Below are 20386 nucleotides of genomic sequence, written 5' to 3' on the forward strand. Positions count from 1 at the left end.
CAGGGGTGGTTTTTGGGGTTATATCCCCCCCCCATTGGGATCCACTTTGAGCTCTATACGCTTAACATCAATATGTATTGTTGACAAATCAAGCCATTTTGAAGTTGTAACCCCCCCCCCCCTTAGGATCATCCTGGTTACGCCGTTGCTCCTAGGTATTTAAAATATTTCACTTGCTCTAGTTGTTTCCCGTCTAATTCTATTGCGTGTGTCTTCCTCGTATTTGAAATTTATCATTGTTTTTGTTTTGTCTGTATTAATTTTCATATTTATGTTTGATAGTTTTTCTTCTAGGATTTCAAGATTTTTCTGTAAGTCGTCTCTGTTTTCTGCTATCAATACCATGTCGTCTGCAAATAGTAGCTCCGATAGTTGAGTCCGTTTCATTTGCCAGCATCCTAATGTTAGTTTTCTCATTCTTCTATTGGCTTCCTTTATCGTTTCATCCAGTACCTCTGAGAAGAGCAGTGGACTCAGCATGCATCCCTGTTTGACGCCTTGACTTGTACGAGCCCTAACAACTATATGTTGGAACAAGCAGTTATTTGGCGAATAAAATGCCAATTTACCGAAATTCTTTTATTTACATTTTTTTTTAAATGTAAATATGAAATTAATAACATTTTTTATGATGTATGGAATTATTTCTACGGTTTAATTATATATTTTATGTTGAATACTGTTTAATTAATTGTTTAATAATCAAAAACTGCTGACAACTAAATATTGGAATATTTTAAATTTTCCTCGCGTTTTAGCCTTCCTGGCGATAAACGAGTGAAGTTTTATAAGCTTGACGAAAAGAAGGCTTTGATATCAAACATACGAGTAGTTAGTTTGTTGTCAACAATAATTATAACGCGTCATTTGAGTTTGAATAAATTAACAACTGTCAGTTTTATTATCAGTAAAATACAATAATGGCACGCGGAAAACCTACTGATCCAAAAGTGCGAGAAATTATTATTCATCAGTACCACAAGGGGAAAACAATGCGTGAAATTTCCAGTGAATTAACGGTAGCAACAACTACTGTGTTTAATATAATTAAGAAATATGGTGAAACTGACAGTATTGATGTTCGCGGCAAAAGCTCAGGCCTTCCAAAAGCTGTTTCTCAAAGGAGTGTCACACATTTAATCAAAATATGTAAGTCGGGTAGAAGAAATACACTACGAGAAGTAACTGCTAGATTGAATAGAGAAACTGGGATGAATGGTTCCAGAGAATGCTGTTGCAAATATATCCACAAAAGCGGTTTTAGTTTTTATAAGGTATGTTTGATACAGTCGGAAAAATGAAAGAATACCCATGAGCGAACATATAAAACACGCTGTATTTTCCTGTCACCGTGTCACAAAGAAAATTGTCCAGTGCAAGTACTTGTAACAATAATTATTACATGTACTTTCGCTGGCCAATTTTTTGTGTGACATGGTGACAGGAAAATACAGCGTGTTTTATATGTTTGTTCATGGGTATTCTTTCATTTTTCCTACTGTAGGCTCTTATTTGCGATATAGATTTTCTATTTTTTTATTTATTTGAATAGGCCAACAATAGCCATTGTTGACGGAAGCTCAGAAAAGGAATCGTTATATTTGGGCTAAATCTAAACTTTTGTGGACCAAACTTGACTCGGACAAAGTTATCTATAGCGACGAAAGCGATGTCTGTGGGAGATTACCGAAAGCGTGTGATTAGGGAAAATACAGAAGCATTCCATAAAGATTGTCTCAAAAGGACTGTAAAGTTTCCACAGGGTATGATGGTGTGGGGTTGTACGTCGGCCAAAGGGGTGGGAACTTTACCTTTTATTGAAGGCATAGTAAACGCAGCCAAATATCAAGATATCCTTGAACATTCATTTTTACCAAGTGCGGGAACGTTATATCCATCCGGAGATTTTATCTTTCAACAGGACGGAGCCTCATGCCATACGGCTAAATCTACCAAAAAATGGATGGGAGAACATGACATTAAAGTTTTGTCACATCCTTCTAGTAGCCGGGATCTTAATACAATAGAGACACTTTGGCACAAAATGAAACAACGCCTAAGAAATAACCCTCAGCGTACTTTGCCACAACTACGTACCAGATTGCAAGAAATATGGGATAGTTTCACTCTTGAGTTCTGTGAAGGCCTAGTTGATACAATGCCTAATAGAGTTCAGGCTGTTATTCAAGCTAAGGGCGACGTTGCGCCTTATTAATTTTTATTTTAATTTGTTAAAAACCGCTGGTTCCAATATTTAGTTGTCAGCATTTTTTGATTATCTAACAATTAATTAAATAGTAACCAACATAAAATATATAATTAAATTGTAAAAATAATTCTACACACAAAAAAAAGTTGTTAATTGCATATCTACAATTATTAAAAAAAATTAAATAAAAGAATTTCGGTAAATTGGCATTTTATTTGTAAAATAACTGCTTGTTCCAACATATAGTTGTTAGGGCTCGTAGTAAATTCTCTGGATTCCTCGTTATTGGTTTTTACTGTATTTGTATTATTTTTGTACATATCCTTTATTACTTCTCTTATGTGTCTGCCGACTGCCCTTTCTTTTAGTGTCTTCCATACGTCCTTTCTTCGGATTCTGTCAAACGCCTTTTCCAGGTCAATGAAGCACATATATATCTCTCTATTCTTTTTGATTACCTTCTCACTTACTTGTCTTAATGTGAGTATTAGGTTTGGCGTGCTTCTGTCCTTCCTGAATCCACACTGTGTGTCTTCCATAGTTGTTTCTATTTGGGTTTTTATTCTTGTCTCTATTATTCTTGCAAATACCTTTCCAGGGATACTTGATATAGTGATACCTCGGTAATTATTACAGTTTCTCTTGTCTCCCTTTTTGTGTGTTGGTAATATAATGTCTTTCTTCCAGTCCTTTGGTAATTCTGCTCTATTTATGATATCATTCATTAGTTCTTTCATGCTATCCATTCCCTCTGTCCCCATGAATGATATCATTTCCGGGGTTACATGATCCTTGCCGCTTCCTTGGTGCTTTGCCCAATTTTACTCTTTCTATTGTTTTCTCTAATCCCTCTCTTGTTATGGATTCCACTTGTTGTTCTTCATTTCTTTCTTGTATCTCCCCTATGTTGTCCGTGTCTGCATAAGTTAGCTCTTTGAAATGTTCTCTCCATCTTTCGATTATTTGTTTTTCTTCTGTTAGTATGTTTCCATTCGTGTTTTTTATATTCTTTTATATTCTTTATATGCCTCGTAATCTTACGGGTGTTTTGTGCTTAGGTATCTGTTCCATTTGTCATTTTTGTCCTTTATTTTCTCTCGTATTTCTTCCGTCCACCATTCCGTTCTCCTCATGTTTGTATTTTTCTTCTATATTTGTATTTTTTGCCCTACCTTTCAGAGTATTATCTAATTTTTCTTGGAATTTCTTCTTATATCTTTCCTCTTTTAATTTGTAACTTTTTATTTTCTCGTTTACTACCGTTCCTCTCTTTTCTTCTTTTTCCTCTGTTGTTCTCATTCTCCTTATTACTAGATGATGGTTACTGCCAATCTCTGAGCCTCTTTTCACTTTCGTATCCTGTACTCTTTTCCATTTGTTGCTGCTTCTTCTTCTTCTTAACGTGCCCTATCAAGTCCCCTTGACGTTGGCGATTAACATGGCGAAACTGTCTCTGTCTCGAGCTATTCTAAATAGGTGTTCTGCTTTCTTTATTCCTGTCCACTCCCGGATATTCTTCAACCAAGAGGCCTGCTTTCTACCAATTCCTCTGCGTCCTTCGATTTTACCCATCATAATAAGTTGAAGAATATTATACCGGTCTCCCCTTACTACGTGTCCAAAATAGGCCATCTTTCTATATTTGATGTTATCAAGCAGCTCACGGGTAGCATTTTCTCTCTTAAGGACTGCCACATTTGTCAGCATAGCCGTCCATGGTATTTTTAGAATACGTCTGTGCAGCCACATTTCAAAGGCCTCCAAACGGTTAATGGTGGATATTTTTAATGTCCATGCTTCGACAACATACAAGAGGACTGACCAAATGTAGCATTTAATCATGCGCTTTCGAAGTTGAAGTTGCAAGGTATCATTACAGAAGAATGACCTCATTTTTAAAAATGTCGTGCGGGCTATCTCGATTCTACATTTTATCTCTTTATCTGGATCTAGTTGTTCAGTAATATGGCAACCAAGATATTTAAAACTGGGTACTCTTTGAATCATATGACCATCAACATATAACCGTGAATCTTGATGGTCCAAACGGCTAAATACCATGTACTTTGTTTTTGAACAGTTTATATTTAGGCCAAAATCTCTTCCCACTCTGTCAATGGCATTTAAAAGGTGTTGTAATCCATTCATATCATCACTTAAAATAACTGTATCGTCTGCATATCTGATTGTATTTATCAGAATTCCATTAACCTTCACACCCCATTCCAAATTATGCAGCGCTTCCTTAAATATTCTATCTGAATACAAATTGAACAACAGTGGGGACAGTATACAACCCTGTCTGACGCCTCTTTGTATTTTGCATATTTCTGTTGATTGTTGCTGCTTACCAAAAAGTAATCTATGATAGATTTTTCGTTTCTGCTGTCTTGTACTCTCGTGTATTTCTGTATAACTAGCTGGTTCTCCATACATATTTCTATTATTCTTTCACCATTTCTGTTTAGTATTTCTTCTCCTTCTTTTCCCATGCACTTCTCTATTCCGCTGTTGTTGTTTCCGATTCTACCGTTTAGATCTCCCATTACAATTAGGTCTTCTTCCCCATTAACAATTTATCTTTCTCTTCCTTTCTTACATCTTCATTTACTCCGTAGGCTACTATTATTGTCCATATTTCTTCGTCCATCAGTTTCCTTTTCACCGATAATATTCTCTGGTTAACATATGTTTCTTCTATAACGTGTTGTAGTCTATTCGGTGCAATTATTATCCCGACTCCATCTTTTGCTCTCTCTTTTGTATCCGCTCCTACCCAAAGTAACCAGTATCCTTTGTTTTTAGTCATTGTTACCAAATACTATAGTGTTTCTTTACGTTGTATTTTTATGTTGGGATCTAGACGGTTCGTTATGATAGTTCCTAAATATTTGGTGGTGTGAAATGTTTCAACTTGGACTTCTTTTAACTGAAGCTCTACATCTGGATGTGGCTTACTATTCTATACAGGGTTTCATTGGGAAACGGAAATACTTTAATTGTGAATAGAGGTCACCGAGGCGGTTCTAGGTATACTAAATTTTTTGCCCTACCGACTTTTATATCCGAGTTACAGGGTATTTTATCGATTTTGCTCATTTGTTTCCTAAGCTATAACTTTAGAACCACCCTGTATATTTATTTAATAATTGGTACACATATCTTCCATTCAAAACCCAAACGACCTACATACTAATCACAAGAAAAATCCAGGTCCGTATTAACAAAAAATTATAAAATAATTGTGACCTTAAAATAACACCCGGTATATTGAAATTTTGAAAATCTGTTTGCATATTTGAAAAGAGCACAAAAAACTAAGTCTAATAGGTCGCTTTGATTTTTCGGCCAGACAATTTTTTGACTTTAATTTTGAAATTATATTGAATTTTTTTAAGAACTCCACATTAAAAAGCAGCTATTATTAACTTTTAATTATAAATTATTAAATTTATTGAATAAATACTCATTTTAAAATTAATCAATATTTATTTACCACATTGGAAAGACCCTATTATTAATCACAAGGAAAATCCAGGTCCGGATTAACAAAAAAACATAAAGTAATTTTGATCTTGAAACAACACCCTGTATATTGACATTTTCAAAAATAATTGTTTGCATAATTGAAAAGACCACAAAAATTCGAGTTTATAGTTTCTTTTTGATTTTTTGTGCAAAAATTTATTAACTTTAATTTTGAAATTAAATATATTCAAATTTTTAAGAACCCGGAAATTAATAAGCAGGTTTTTAAAGCACTTTTATTAGTAAATCATTCAAGTTAATGAATAAATACTAATTTTAAAAATAATTAGTTACTATTTACAGCATTAGAAAGACTTACTGACTAATCACAAGAAAAATCCAGGTCCGTATTAACAACAAAATACAAAGTAATTCTGACCTTAACAAAACACCCTGTATATTGAAATTTTTAAAATACGTTTGCACACTTGAGGAGAGCACGAAAAACTAAGTTTAATGTCCCGCTTTAATTTTTTGTGCAGACAATTTAATGACATTACTTTTGAAATTATATCGAAATTTTTATTATGAGTTCCCAGAGTTCTTAAAAATTTCGACATAATTTCAAAATTTAATTCATTAAATTGTCTGGCCAAAAATTGAAGCTAACGATTAAACTTAGTTTTTTGTGCTCTTTTTATACCTATGTGCAAACGGATTTTGAAAATTTCAATATACAGGGTGTTGTTTCAAGGTTACAATTACTTTGGTTACAAAATGGGTATTTATTTAATAACTTTAATAATTTATTGTTAAAAGTGCTTTAAAAATCTGCTTTTTAATTTCAGTGTTTTTAAAATTATCAGTACATTGTCACTAAATTTCCTTCACGAAAAATTAAAGCAAACCGATAAACTCAGATTTTTGTGATCTTTTCAAATGTGCAAACAAATTTTGAAAATTTCAATATACAGGGTGTTGTTTCAAGATCACAATTTACTTTATTTTTTTTTTGTTAATCCGGACCTGGAGTTTTCTTGTGATTAATAATTGGGTCGTTCCAATGTGGTAAATAAGTATTAATTAATTTTAAAATAAGTATTTATTCAATAGCTTTAATAATTTATAATTAAAAGTTAATAATACCTTCTTTTTAATGGCAGAGTTCTTAAAAAATTCAATATAATTTTAAAATTAAAGTCATAAAATTGTCTGGCCGAAAAATTGAAGCGAACGATTAGACTTAGTTTTTGTGCTCTTTTTAAATATGCAAACAGATTTTCAGAATTTCAATATACAGGGTGTTGTTTTAAGGTCACAATTACTTTATAATTTTTTGTTAATCCGGACCTGGATTTTTCTTGTGATTAGTATGTCGGTCGTTTGGGTTTTGTATGAGACACAGGTGTACCAAATATCAAAAATATATACAGGGTGGTTCTAAAGTTATGGCTTAGGAAAGAAATTGGCAAAATCGATAAAACACCCTGTAAGTCGGTTATAAAAGTCGGTTATAAAAGTCGGTAGGTCAAAAAATGTAGTATACCTAGAACCGCCTCGGTGACCTCCATTCACAATTAAATTATTTCCGTTTCCAAATGAAACACCCTGTATAAGTATTTACATATATTTTCTTTCTTACCTCGTGAATCCGATCAATCAGAATTTCGAGAACTTCAATAGTTTGTGACATAACTACTGTATCGTCTGCATATCTAATTATATTAAGTAATTCACCGTTGATCTTTATTTCATATGGCTGTCTTTCAAGTGCTTTTTTTTAATAAATGATCCGAGTAGACATTGAATAATGTTGGGGAAAATGCAATCTTGTCTGACTTCTCGTTGTATGGAGATTTCGTCGATGTAGCAATCCAACTTTTACGGTGGCGGTTTGATTTCAGTCATCTTCTTAATGACACGAATATTTGTATCATCGATTCCTATATTCTTTAGCATCTGCATTAATTTTACAGTTTAAACTTGATCGAATGCCTTTTCGAAATTTACGAAGCACGTAAAAGATGTATCTAATAGGATGTTTAGCACAAAAAGTGATTCCTTAGTACCCATAGCATTTCTTCGAGATTTTTTTACTTTTTTGTGCATATTAAATAAGTCGTGCCTAGAGATTTTTGTTCCAAATTTAAAAAGTCATAATTTGTTTATTTATCAATATTAACATTTAAAAGGGCGTGAGTACATCTATCAAGCCTACTACTTAACAATGTCAATTATACATGTAGTAAAAATTGTAGAATATTTTGAAAAAAAAATCACATTTGTAGCCACCTTAAATGAAAATTTTTCCCTGAAAATGGGTGGCAGAGTATTTTGCAACATCTCCGTTAATGTGTCATGCCGTAGCATATAAAAATAATTACATCTGCATGACCCTTTTTGCAATAATTTGAATATGAAATTTGAATATGATCAGGTTGACCTGATCTGTCCCGTATATTCGCTTGGTACGCGGGACGAAGAAATAGAGAAATATACAGGGTGTAACAAAAATACAGGTCATAAATTAAATCACATATTCTGGGACCAAAAATAGTTCGAATGAACCTAACTTACCTTAGTACAAATATGCACATAAAAAAAGTTATAGCCCTTTGAAGTTACAAAATGAAAATCGATTTTTTCGAATATATCGAAAACTATTAGAGACATTTTTTATTGAAAATGGATATGTGGCATTCTTACGGCAGGAGCATCTTAAGGAAAAATTATAGTGAAATTTGTGCTTCCTATAAAAATTTTATGGGGGTTTTGTTCCCTTAAACGCCCCCAAACTTTTCTGTACGTTCCAATTAAATTTATATTGTGGTACCATTAGTTAAATTCAATATTTTTAAAACTTTTTTGGCTCTTAGTATTTTTTCGATAAGGCAGTTTTTATCGAGTTGCGGCTTCTTTTTTAATATGTTTACATAAAAATTTTATGGGGGTTTTGTTCCTTTAAACCCCCCCAAATGTTTGTGTACGCTCCAATTAAACTATTACTGCGATACCATTAGTTAAACAGAATGTTTTTAAAACTTTTTTGCCTCTTTGTATTTTTTCGAGAAGGCAACTTTTATCGAGATATGGCTTCTTTTTTAATACGGTTCAAAATATACCTAAAAATATAAATCATACATAACTTTTCATATTTTTACCAAGTCTCCATAATCGTACTTAACCATATACAAATATGTGGTGGATTTGACAAATATTCAAAATATCTCGATAAAAACTGAATTTTCGAAAAAGTACTTAGAGCCAAAAAAGTTTTAAAAATATTGTGTTTAAGTAATGGTACTACAATAACAATTTAATTGGAACGTACACAAAAGTTTGGGGGGTTTAAAGGAACTAAACCCCCATAAAATTTTTATAGGTTGTCCAAATTTCACTATAATTTTTTCTTAAGATGCTACTGCCATAAAAATGCCATATGTCCATTTTCAATAAAAAACCTTTAATATTTTTCGATATATTGGAAAAAATCGATTTTCATTTTGTAACTTCAAAGGGTTGTAACTTTTTTTATATGCACATTTGTACTAAGGTAAGTTATTAAACTATTTTTGGTCCCAGAATATGTGATTAAATTTATGACCTGTATTTTCGTTACACCCTGTATACTATACAACGTTTCGAAAGACGAATACGAGACGTGTAGGATAACAAATCCCAACCCTAGGATAATATCGGTTTGTGATAAACCATACAAACTAATGTACTTTACGATAACGTTTCGACCGTTCACGCCACAACCTGGAGGACTCGAATTCTTACCAGGTAAGTTATTCACTTTTATAATATAGATAATAGAGAAACTGTAAACATAATAGTCATTTTAACCAAAATCAATTTTCCATTTCTATAGCAAACAAGCCTACTACTACTGATTCAACGCGGGCTTCTAAAAACATTGATATTTTCATCGATTTAAAATACACCTACTACATAAATATACAGGGTGTTTCACTAATAATTGAAAATAGTTTAACTGAATATTCCTGGGCTCAAAATATTAAAGTTTAACCCAAATCACCTAGTTTGAAAATACTTCCTAAGGGAGCTAGAGCTCTCTGAAGATGACGTCTTTTAATTAGTTTTTTTAAATACCTTCAGAAAGCATCTATTTAGAAAAACGGAAACAGGTACACCTATTTATTTTCCAGAGATAAATCGATTCCATCAATTCCAAGTTTCTAGTAACGGTCATATGCGTCCGTTTTGGGTAGGGCAACGGTTATTTTATCGCATAACTTTATCGCATAACCCCGCATATGTTTCAATGACTTGTGATAGATTGCCTTGTATTTGCAGTCTGCAAATCACTTTACTCATAGTTGTTTTTACAATTATACATAACTTATTAATTTATGGGAAATGTTAAGTTCATTCATCGCTTCATATAATTTACATCTTAGGACGCTATCATACGCTGACAGTCCACAAAGAGATTAAACATATCAATATTAAATCTTAAGTACATTCAAAAATATTTCTGTGATGCTATGACGGATATGTGAAGACTGCTGAAGTACACAATAGACACCTACTATCAAACTTCTTCTCTAGGTGCCGTCTCCGTTTCGAAGGTTGGCAATCATCAGAGCGATTTTTACTTTTGTGACCGCGGCTCTAAGTAATTCGTTGTTATTACATCCAAATCATTCCTTAAGGTTCTTCAGCCATGAGTTGCGTCTCCTTCCTATGGTTCTTTTTCCCTGGATTTTTCCTTGCCTAATGACCTGGAGTATTAGGTATTTATCTCTTCTTATCACATGTCCTGTAGATCTCAGTTTTCTTCTCTTAATTGTTAAAAGTACTTTTCTTTTCTTATGCATACGTCTCATTACCTCTACGTTGGTTATTCTATCTACCCGTAAGATATTCAGTATTATTTGGTACATCCACATCGCGAATGCCTGGGCAGGGCAGGGTATGGTGCTGATAGAAAAGGCATTCAGGCATCAAATATCCAAACAAAATATTTTCAGGCCATAATAATGAAAAGACCTTCTCCAATGATATAAAAACTTATACTGAAATGATGGCATCACCTGAGGTAAAATGTGCCGGAAGTAAAATGAGCCTCCGTTCGGATTTCCGGGTGAGGACTATCTCAGGGGGAACACCATTGCAGGTTAGAAAAATCAGGATAGGGTCGTGGAATCTTGGTAGTCTTACAGGTAAGAGTCTGGAGTTAGTGGATGCGCTCAAACGAAGAAGAGTTCAAATTGCTTGTATTCAAGAAACTAGGTGGAAAGGACAAAGGGCGAAAGAACTAGGTGAAGGATATAAATTGTGGTATGTAGGGAGTAGTAACACTAGAAATGGAGTTGTTATAATTGCTGATAGTGAAATGAAAGATAACGTAGTAGAAGTTGTAAGAACGAGTGATAGAATGATGTCGGTGAAATTTTTAATTGATAAAGGGGTATTGAATGTTGTGTGCGTGTATGCTCCCCAAACAGGTCTGGGTGAGAATGAAAGAATAGCTTTCTATGATCAATTAGGAGACGTACTGAGTGATATCCCAGCAGAGGAGAAAGTTATAATAGGAGGTGATTTCAATGCACATGTGGGCCAAACCAAGACAGGATATGAAACAATACATGGGGGATTAGGCTTTGGAACTAGAAATGAAGCTGGAGATGACATGCTTGAATTAGCAACAGCATTGGATATGGCGATTGTTAACACATTCTTTAAAAAGAGAGAAACTCAACTTATTACCTACAAAAGTGGACAACATCAATCCCAAATAGACTACTTCATGATAAGGAAAGAAGACATACGTGAATGCAAGGACTGCAAGGTAATAGTTAGTGAGACAGTAAGCCAACAACATAAGCTGCTTATTCTGGACATCGAAGTAAAAAGCAAAACTAAACAAAAATATCGGAGAGGACCACAAAAAATCAAGTGGTGGCTGCTGAAAGATAAGAAAGAAGGACTAGTCAGGAGAAGAATAGTAGAAAAATATGTTGGAACATGAAAGGAAGCCCTAATACAATTTGGAGAAAAATGGCCAGTAGTATTAGAGAGACTGCTATTGAGATACTTGGGAAAACCTCAGGAAAAAAGTTTTGAGGATAAAGAGACTTGGTGGTGGTCAAACAAAGTACAAGGAAAAATAAAAGAGAAGAGAAAATTATATAAAAAGTGGCAAGAAACCAGATCCGACACAGATCTTCAAAACTATATGGTGGCGAAAAAGGAAGCGAAAGTAGCAGTAGCAAAAGCCAAAGCAGAAGCGTATTCAAACCTATACGATCAACTAGATACCAGGGAAGGCGAAACGAAGATATATAAATTAGCCAAACAGAGAGCAAAGAAAGCAAAAGATTTTAATCAGATTGGATGTATCCGAGATAAAAATAATAAAATACTAGTTCACGAAAGGGATGTCAAAAAGAGATGGAGAAAGTACTTTGACAGCTTATTAAATGAAGAATTTGACAGACAGCCTGTAGAGTCAACGGAGACAGTAGCAGCAATGGTCACTAAAATAACCAACGAGTAAGTGGCTCAAGCGCTTCAAAAAATAAAGAAAGGAAAAGCGGTAGGACCAGATGATATTCCTGGGGAACTATGGAGAGCATTGGGAGAGACAGGAACAAGGTGGCTAGCATGTCTATTTAATAGAATTATGGAAGTCGGACAAATGCCAGACGAATGGAGAAGCAGTATACTGGTACCTGTTTACAAAAACAAGGGAGATATACAACAATGTACAAACTACACGGCTATAAAACTGCTTAGCCACACCATGAAAATATGGGAAAGAGTAATTGATAGACGGATACGTGAAGAGACCGAAATATCCGAGAATCAATTTGGCTTTATGCAGGGTAGATCAACAACAGATGCAATTTTCATTATAAGGCAGTTGATGGAAAAATACAGGAGTAGAGAAACAAACGCTCATATGGTATTCATTGATCTTGAGAAAGCATATGATAGAGTTCCTCGAGAGATTCTGTGGTGGGCACTCAATAAGAAAGGAGTCCCTGGTGAATATGTAAAGATTGTGAGGGATATGTATGAGGGAGTAACGACTAGTGTTAGGACAGGTGTGGGAGAGACTGATAAATTTCATGTAAAAGTTGGATTACACCAAGGCTCTGTGCTTAGTCCGTATTTATTCTCATTAGTTTTGGACCAGATAACAGCGAAACTACAGGGTAACATTCCATGGTGCTTAATGTATGCTGATGATGTCGTGTTAGTAGGAAATAGTGAAAGAGACTTAGAACAAAAACTGGAACAGTGGAGACAAGCTCTGGAGGAAAAAGGTTTAAAACTTAGTAGGACAAAAACAGAGTATTTGGAATGTTCATTTAAAGATGGAGCTACTACAAATAAAATGGTATCTTTGGATGGTGAAATGATTGTGAAAAGCAATAGTTTTAAGTACCTAGGATCGGTATTACAGAGTAATGGAGAAATAGATGGAGATGCATGCAGTAGAATTAGGGCTGGATGGATGAAGTGGAAAGAAGCGAGTGGTGTGTTGTGTGACAGAAAAATTCCAATAAAGCTGAAGGGAAAATTCTATAAAACAGCCATAAGACCGGCTATGATGTACGGAACTGAATGTTGGGCAGTGAAAAAGAAAGAGGAACAACGAATGCATGTGGCGGAAATGAGAATGCTTAGATGGATGAGTGGAGTGACAAAGAAGGATAAAATTAGAAATGAGTATATTAGGGGAAGTCTAGGTGTGGCACCAATTGATGCCAAAATGAGAGAGCATAGGTTAAGATGGTTTGGTCATGTTCAACGTCGAGACGTTAATCACCCAATACGAAGAATAGCTGAAGTGCAGATTGCTGGAAGGAGTAGGAGAGGAAGACCAAAGAAGACCTGGGGGGAGACGATAAGGAAGGACATGTTGGTAAAGGGGATTAACATTGATATGACCCAAGATAGAATTGTGTGGAGAAATGCAATTAGAGAAGCCGACCCCGCATATGGATAAGGCAAAGAAAATGATGATGATGATGATGACCCTTTTTGCAATAAATATTAATAATACATTTGTTATAATTATTTTGTTCTCTGATATTGTAATAAATAAAATTTGGCACAAAAGATAACCACAAAACAGTATTAAAAAAATTTTGATATTAAAAAATTAATACAATAGTACTGAATTAGGATTAAAAATTTGTTAAGGAAACACAAAACTTGTTTCCATAAAGTTGAAAATGATTTAAGTGAAGATTTAAATTATAATGATTATTTCATTCATAGGAGATTCTGACCAATAGAAAGCTACAGATATAAAAATTAAACTGATTATTTTTTGATGATTTTAACTTCCAATCGTATAGTAAGATATTTGATCACGTGTTTAATTATGTCCAATCAGATAAAAATTATACTGGGAATTATCTACTATAGAAAATTACCGATAGAATTTTTTAAGTAGATTGTTTCTGTTTAATGGCAACCAGTTTCCTAATTTTGACGACTGTCACATTTAAGAAAATATCCATAATATACGTATTAAAAAATAATCTTACGAATATCATACGACAGTAAGAATAAATAAGAAAATAATGCTTTATTTTTACTCAAATTTGTTGTCATTGGGCAATAGCCACTCGAGCCCTGCGGGCTCTCGTGTCTATTGCCAGACAACAAATTTTCGAAAAACTGTCGCTTATTCTCACTCTCTTGTCATATTATAACCTATAATTTTTGATAATATCCCATCGTCAAGTATATTACGTCAGATGCCCTTCGTTGCTACGAGAAAATACATTCGGTGACATTAATGGCAATTAATGTTTTAAAAATTATAAAAGTGTTGACTTTCAACCGTTAAATATAGGGCTTTTCATCGATTGTCATTTGTTTCGAGATTCTGTCATATGTCGTATAATCCGTGTATATTAATAGTATACGACATATGACAGAAGCTCGAATCAAATGACTGTGAATGAAAAGACCTATTTATAACCACTGTGTGTTTAATTGTAGTAATTTTTACTTACATAAATAAATTACAATAAAATTTTAGTTTTTGAACAGTTTTATTCATGAAATAATCGCAACAAATTGCACTCGATCTCTAAAATTATTATCGAATATTTGCCCTCGTGACACTTTGACATATTTTCACTCCCCTTCGGACGTGAAATTAAAACTGTCAAAGTGTCACTAGGGAAAAATTCGATAATTTTAGAGCTCTTGTGCAATTACTACTGATAATCATGATGATGATTGATATGTACCGATGAAAATAATAATGACAATGAATTAAATTTGTTATTCAAATTTATATGTCTATATTAATAATAAATAATAAAATTATATACATATACAGGGTCTTTCATTAGTAATTGTCCATATAGTAACTGGAGAAACCTTACTACAAAATAGGAAGATTTAACCTAAATTACTTAAATAAAATGTGGTTCCTTAATGAGTTACAGGGTGTTTTATCTAAAAATTTAAAAATTATTTTTGCTCAGCATTTTAAAACTATTCGACGTATCCTTTTCATACTTGGCAGAAAGTATAGGTACTATACAAACTACTTAATTCTGTTAAACAAACGCGTATGTCTATTACCAGAGGTGTACGACGGGGGAAGTGAATGGTTGACCCTTTCCAAATTCTACGCCACTGGCGGAATTTTTATTTTAGTTCAATTTTTGGATTCTCCAATACTTTCTATGAAAATAATCTACTCTTCATTCGCAACGATAAAGTCATTCGTTTTCGAGATCTTTGAAGTTAAAAATGAAACAACACAGTTATTTTGATTAATGTATTGTGTCGCTTCATTTTTAATTTCAAATATCTCGAAAACTAATTATTTTATCGTTACGAATGAAGAGTATATTATTTACATAAAAAGTATTGAAACATCAAAAAATTGCACTAAAATAGCAATTTCGTCAGTGGCGTAGAATTTGGGAAGGGTCAATCAGCCACTATCCCCCGTCGTACGCCTCTGGTAGTAGCTAGAAACGTTTAGTTATCTTAATTTAGTAGGGTGAACAGTACCTACACTTTCTGCGAAGTATGATAAGGATACGCCAAATAGTTTTAAAGTACTGGGTACAAATAATTTTTAAATTTTAATCATATGAATCATAGTATAAATTAATCAAAATAACTGTGCCGTTTCATATTTAACTTCAAATATCTCGAAAACTAATGACTTTATCGTTACCAATGAAGAGTATATTGTTTACGTAGAAAGTATTGGAAAATCTAAAAATGGTACTAAAATAGTAATTCCTCCAGTGGCGTAGAATTTGAGAAGGGTCAACCATTCACTTTCCCCTGTCGTACGCCTCTGGTAGCAGCTAGAAACGTTTGTTTATCATAATTTAGTAGAGTGTATAGTAGTCGCACCTTCTGCCAAGTATGAAAAAAATACGTCGAATAGTTTTAAAATTCTGAGCAAAAATAGTTTTTAAATTTTTAGGTAAAACACCCTGTAACTCAGTAAGAAACCACATTTTATTTAAGTGTTTTAGGTTAAATCTTCATATTTTGTGCTAAGGTTTGTCCAGTTACTATATGGACAATTATTAATGAAACACCCTGTATACACAATTTTTACTGTATCTACCTGTTATAAAAGCTTATAAAATTACATGTAAAATATATTATTGTACCAAGAAAAAAGTTTTTATATTTTTTTAACAAAATATTAATGTTAATTCAGTAATATTTTGGTAAATTTTTAGTATCAAAATTTATTTTAATACTGTTTTGTGGTTTTCTTTTGTGCCAATTTTTTTGTACTTATCACAATATAAGAGACAAAAAAATTTTTGAACAAAAAATTGGTTTGTCAGATTAATGAATATTTATTACAAAAAAGGTCATGCAGATGATACTATTTTTATGGGCAGTGCCTATCTCGGCCCAAGAAAGAGGTATGTCTTTTAAAAATGTCCCAAGTCGGCGCAAAGATTAAAACTGCTCAATATAAAACATACCCAGATCGGCCCATGGGATATTAATTGTTACTATCAAATAATTTTACATCTCAATGGAAAAAAATACATTTATAGAATAACTTTATTAAATAGATATATAATTAATTATACATAGTCCAATTAAAATAAAAGCTAATATCAAAAATTATAATAATTTGATAATATTTTAACATATTCAATTAGCGTTTGATACATTGATGAGTTTGATACATTGAATTATTGAAATGGGAATGGAAAAATTCACATGCATTTGTAGTTTTATTTAAAGCCGCGGAAGCATCGCCCATATTTTTGGCGGAAATTTTGAATCAGATGTTAAGTAATTTTGTAAAATGTAGTCAGAAAATTCTTCCAATTTAGGATGTTCGGGTTTAATTGTATGATTATTGTTTATACTAGTTGTAATTCGATTCTTATTTTCTCCAATTGTTTTGATGAATGCTTTGCAATTATCTTTTACACATCTCCAGTTTGTTTCACCTGAAGCTAATTTTCGTTTTAGTTCTTTAAATTTATAACGTTCATACACTAATAACAAGTTTCCTCTTTGACTAAACATTTCATTTATACTGGCCTTTAAAGATGTCATTTGGATCTTGTGTGTATACTGAACTAGTAGTTAATTGAAAGATAAATTAATTTTACTACGAGGTGTCGACCGAATAACATGCTTTGTAGAACATAGTACAAAAACAGTGACATTAATGCATCTTCAACCAAAAATAATTGTTGTTGACTACATGAGCAGTGGCGCAGCAGATACACAAACAGTCTATTTTCTCTAATCTATAAGTCCAAGATAAAATTATTATTATACCTATTAATGGGGTACTAATACCTACCTGTAATCTTCGAGCCGACCTGGGGGTTTTAAAAATGTACCTGGGTTATCATAAAGGATTAAAGGATTATAGTGAGCCGAGATAGGAATACCCCATTTTTATACGCTACCCCAAATTAAAAAAAAACATTGAAATTGACCCACTATTAACAGAAATATTGCAAACTACTCCTTCACCATTTTTCAAAATATTCTAAAATTTTTACTATATTAATTTATAAATGGCGTTGTTAAGTAGTCGGCTTGATAGATGTACACACGTACTTTTAAATAGTAATATTGATAAATAACAAATTATGAATTTTTAAATTTGAAAAAGCTATCTTGGCAAGAAATGGTCCTAGAAAAGCTTTTTCTTTTGTAATTGTGTAAACAATTACCAGGAACACGAATATCGAAACATAATTTGAAAATTTTTAATCCCGGCTATGTTATTAAAAAATAAGTTTTAAGCAACTTACAACAATTTTGAAAGGACATTTTGGAGGGGAGTTTAATTGAAATTTAGATTTCTAACGCATTTACCGAAAATATACATAAAAGAAAAAAATGAGACTTTAAAAAATTGTATACTCTATCGGCAACAAGCGTTTTTGCAATTAAATATCTCATAAACTACTAAATATTTTTTAACCAATTTTTTTTCGCTTTATAACAAATTAGGGGCCAAATTTAATTTATCAAATCTAACATAAAGGATAGCTTCGTCAGCTTTGCAGAAAAAAATTTTACAATTTTCATTAGGATTAGAATTTCTGCAGTAGTAAAAAATGTAAATTTTGCGCAAAAATTACTAATTTTTAATTATTTAAACAATGATCCCCTCATATGAATCATATACTTTTTTGAAAATATCTTTTGTTTTGACCTAAACTTTGATAAAAACTATTCGAACCTGTACGGAATAGTAGTGTAATTTTATTTTATCGGGCTATTGTTTTAATTGTTTATTTGAGCACATACTCCATAAAAACACAGTCAGCTGCAAAGCTATTTCGAAATTTTATTAGTGATAACTAATAAAAATCAGAGCCAAAATTGAAATTTCATTACGGCAGTAACCTATACACCATCAAATCTTATCGTATTTAAACTCAGTTGTATATTTATTTTGCAGCTAGATTTCCTGTAGGACAAAACATAGCAACAACATGGACCACCAAACCTCCTTCTAATTACTACGACACTGATCCAGATTTTGCAGACGCCATTACGAAATGGTTCAACGAATTCAAAGTGTTTAACTTTGGTGCAATAGGGCGAGGAAGCACCGGACATTACACTCAGGTAAAGTTAATAAAATATTATATGTCCTAAGTTTTTTGTTTGTTTTGAACCCAACTTAACGTAGATTTATATTTACCTCATAAATATGAAAGTGATCACTTTCAATGATTAATAATTCACCCCAATACAAGCAATGCAGATTGGAATGCCTTTTCTAAATATATCGATAATAACATATCCAGATACCAAATAACAAATCATGTTTACAAAACTATTAACCCACTCAATGAAACAAATACAGGGACCAGTGGTGATCTAAAGAATGCCAAAATGCCATAAAACAACAATAAATTTGCTTTTAAAATTTTAAAATGCATAACACAACGTAAATAGTTATTTATGATATAAGTGTTAAATGTACAATTTTAAGGCAAGCATGTGAAAGTTTTCGCTTCGCTCATTCTGCAATTCACATGAGTGTTTTAAGAATGTACTTTTTAACACGTATATCATACACTATTTTTTGTACAAACGTCTTATATATCAACAATTATAATTTATTCATTCTCAATTACAGGACATTATTCAAAAACTTTGACTTGAAATTGACTGATATTCCATTATTATATTTTTCTTGACATTACATCAAAACTGCCTATACTGTCAATACGTAAATCATAACAACTATAGAATAACATCTCTCTTTTATTGTTGTATATTCTAACAAATTTAAATGGTTTCTTCTACAAACGTGTTAAAAATGCAATAATAGTTTAAATTAAATTTTAAAAAACCTGTTAAACCACCTTTTTGAAATTGCGCAAGTTGTACTATTAATATTATTGTTTAACAAATGAAATATAAATATTTTGACGTTCACAATTTGACAATTCACTTTTAACTGCAGTGCCTTAAAAATTTTAAAGCACTAGTGCTTTAAAGTAGCATTTTTAACGCTCCTATGGAGTGCTAAAAATTGCATTTTTAACACGGTTGTAATGGAAAAGAATGATTAGAAATTTTCACATACCAGCTACATTAGCGAAAACCATACTCAACTTTTACATTTGCAGAAAAATGTATCTGAGATCTAATAATAATAAACTAATAGGTCCCCGATATAATAACTTAGGACTTCCACAGGGGTCAGTTTTAAGCCCTCTATTATTTAATCTGTATACAGCTGACTTGCACAATATTTCAATGGTAAATAACAGCTTTAATATAATACAATATGCTGATGATTTTCTGATATACTCATCTTCCAAATCATACGAAAAGTGCATACAAATTTTAGGAAAAATGGACGACTTCTCTAATAGCTGGTTCAAAGAAAATGGATTTGAAATAGCACCAAGCAAATCCAGTATATGTATTTTCACGAGACATAATCTCCCAAAAATAGACAAAATAACAGTAAGGAGTCGTGAGTATAATTTCTGTGCCCCAATTAAATATTTAGGGATGATTCTTGATCGTAAATTAACTTGGAAGCTACACATCGAATTCATGTTAAACAGATGCAACAAGGGATTAAAGCAATTTCTAAAACTTGGTGGGGAGCCGATCAGGCGCGGATCCAGGACGGATCCCGAGAATCTGAGGACAAAAAAAATTGTGTATTTATTTCTAAATTGAGGATAACGAGTGCCACTGGCCACACAGAAAAGA

At 32.6% G+C, this 20386-nt stretch overlaps 1 protein-coding gene across 2 annotated transcripts in view; it reads left to right on the forward strand.

Annotated features, from left to right (window-relative positions):
• Positions 1–20386, forward strand: part of LOC126884065 (venom allergen 5 2-like) — a 350744-nt gene that overhangs the window by 257900 nt on the left and 72458 nt on the right. For both annotated transcript variants that reach the window (XM_050649852.1, XM_050649851.1), the window contains one exon: positions 18606–18775. In XM_050649852.1, the coding sequence (XP_050505809.1) occupies positions 18606–18775 (170 nt within the window). The remainder of the gene's footprint in view (positions 1–18605; positions 18776–20386) is intronic.

Source organism: Diabrotica virgifera, chromosome 4, assembly GCF_917563875.1.
Source record: "Diabrotica virgifera virgifera chromosome 4, PGI_DIABVI_V3a".
Classification (NCBI taxonomy): domain Eukaryota; kingdom Metazoa; phylum Arthropoda; class Insecta; order Coleoptera; family Chrysomelidae; genus Diabrotica; species Diabrotica virgifera.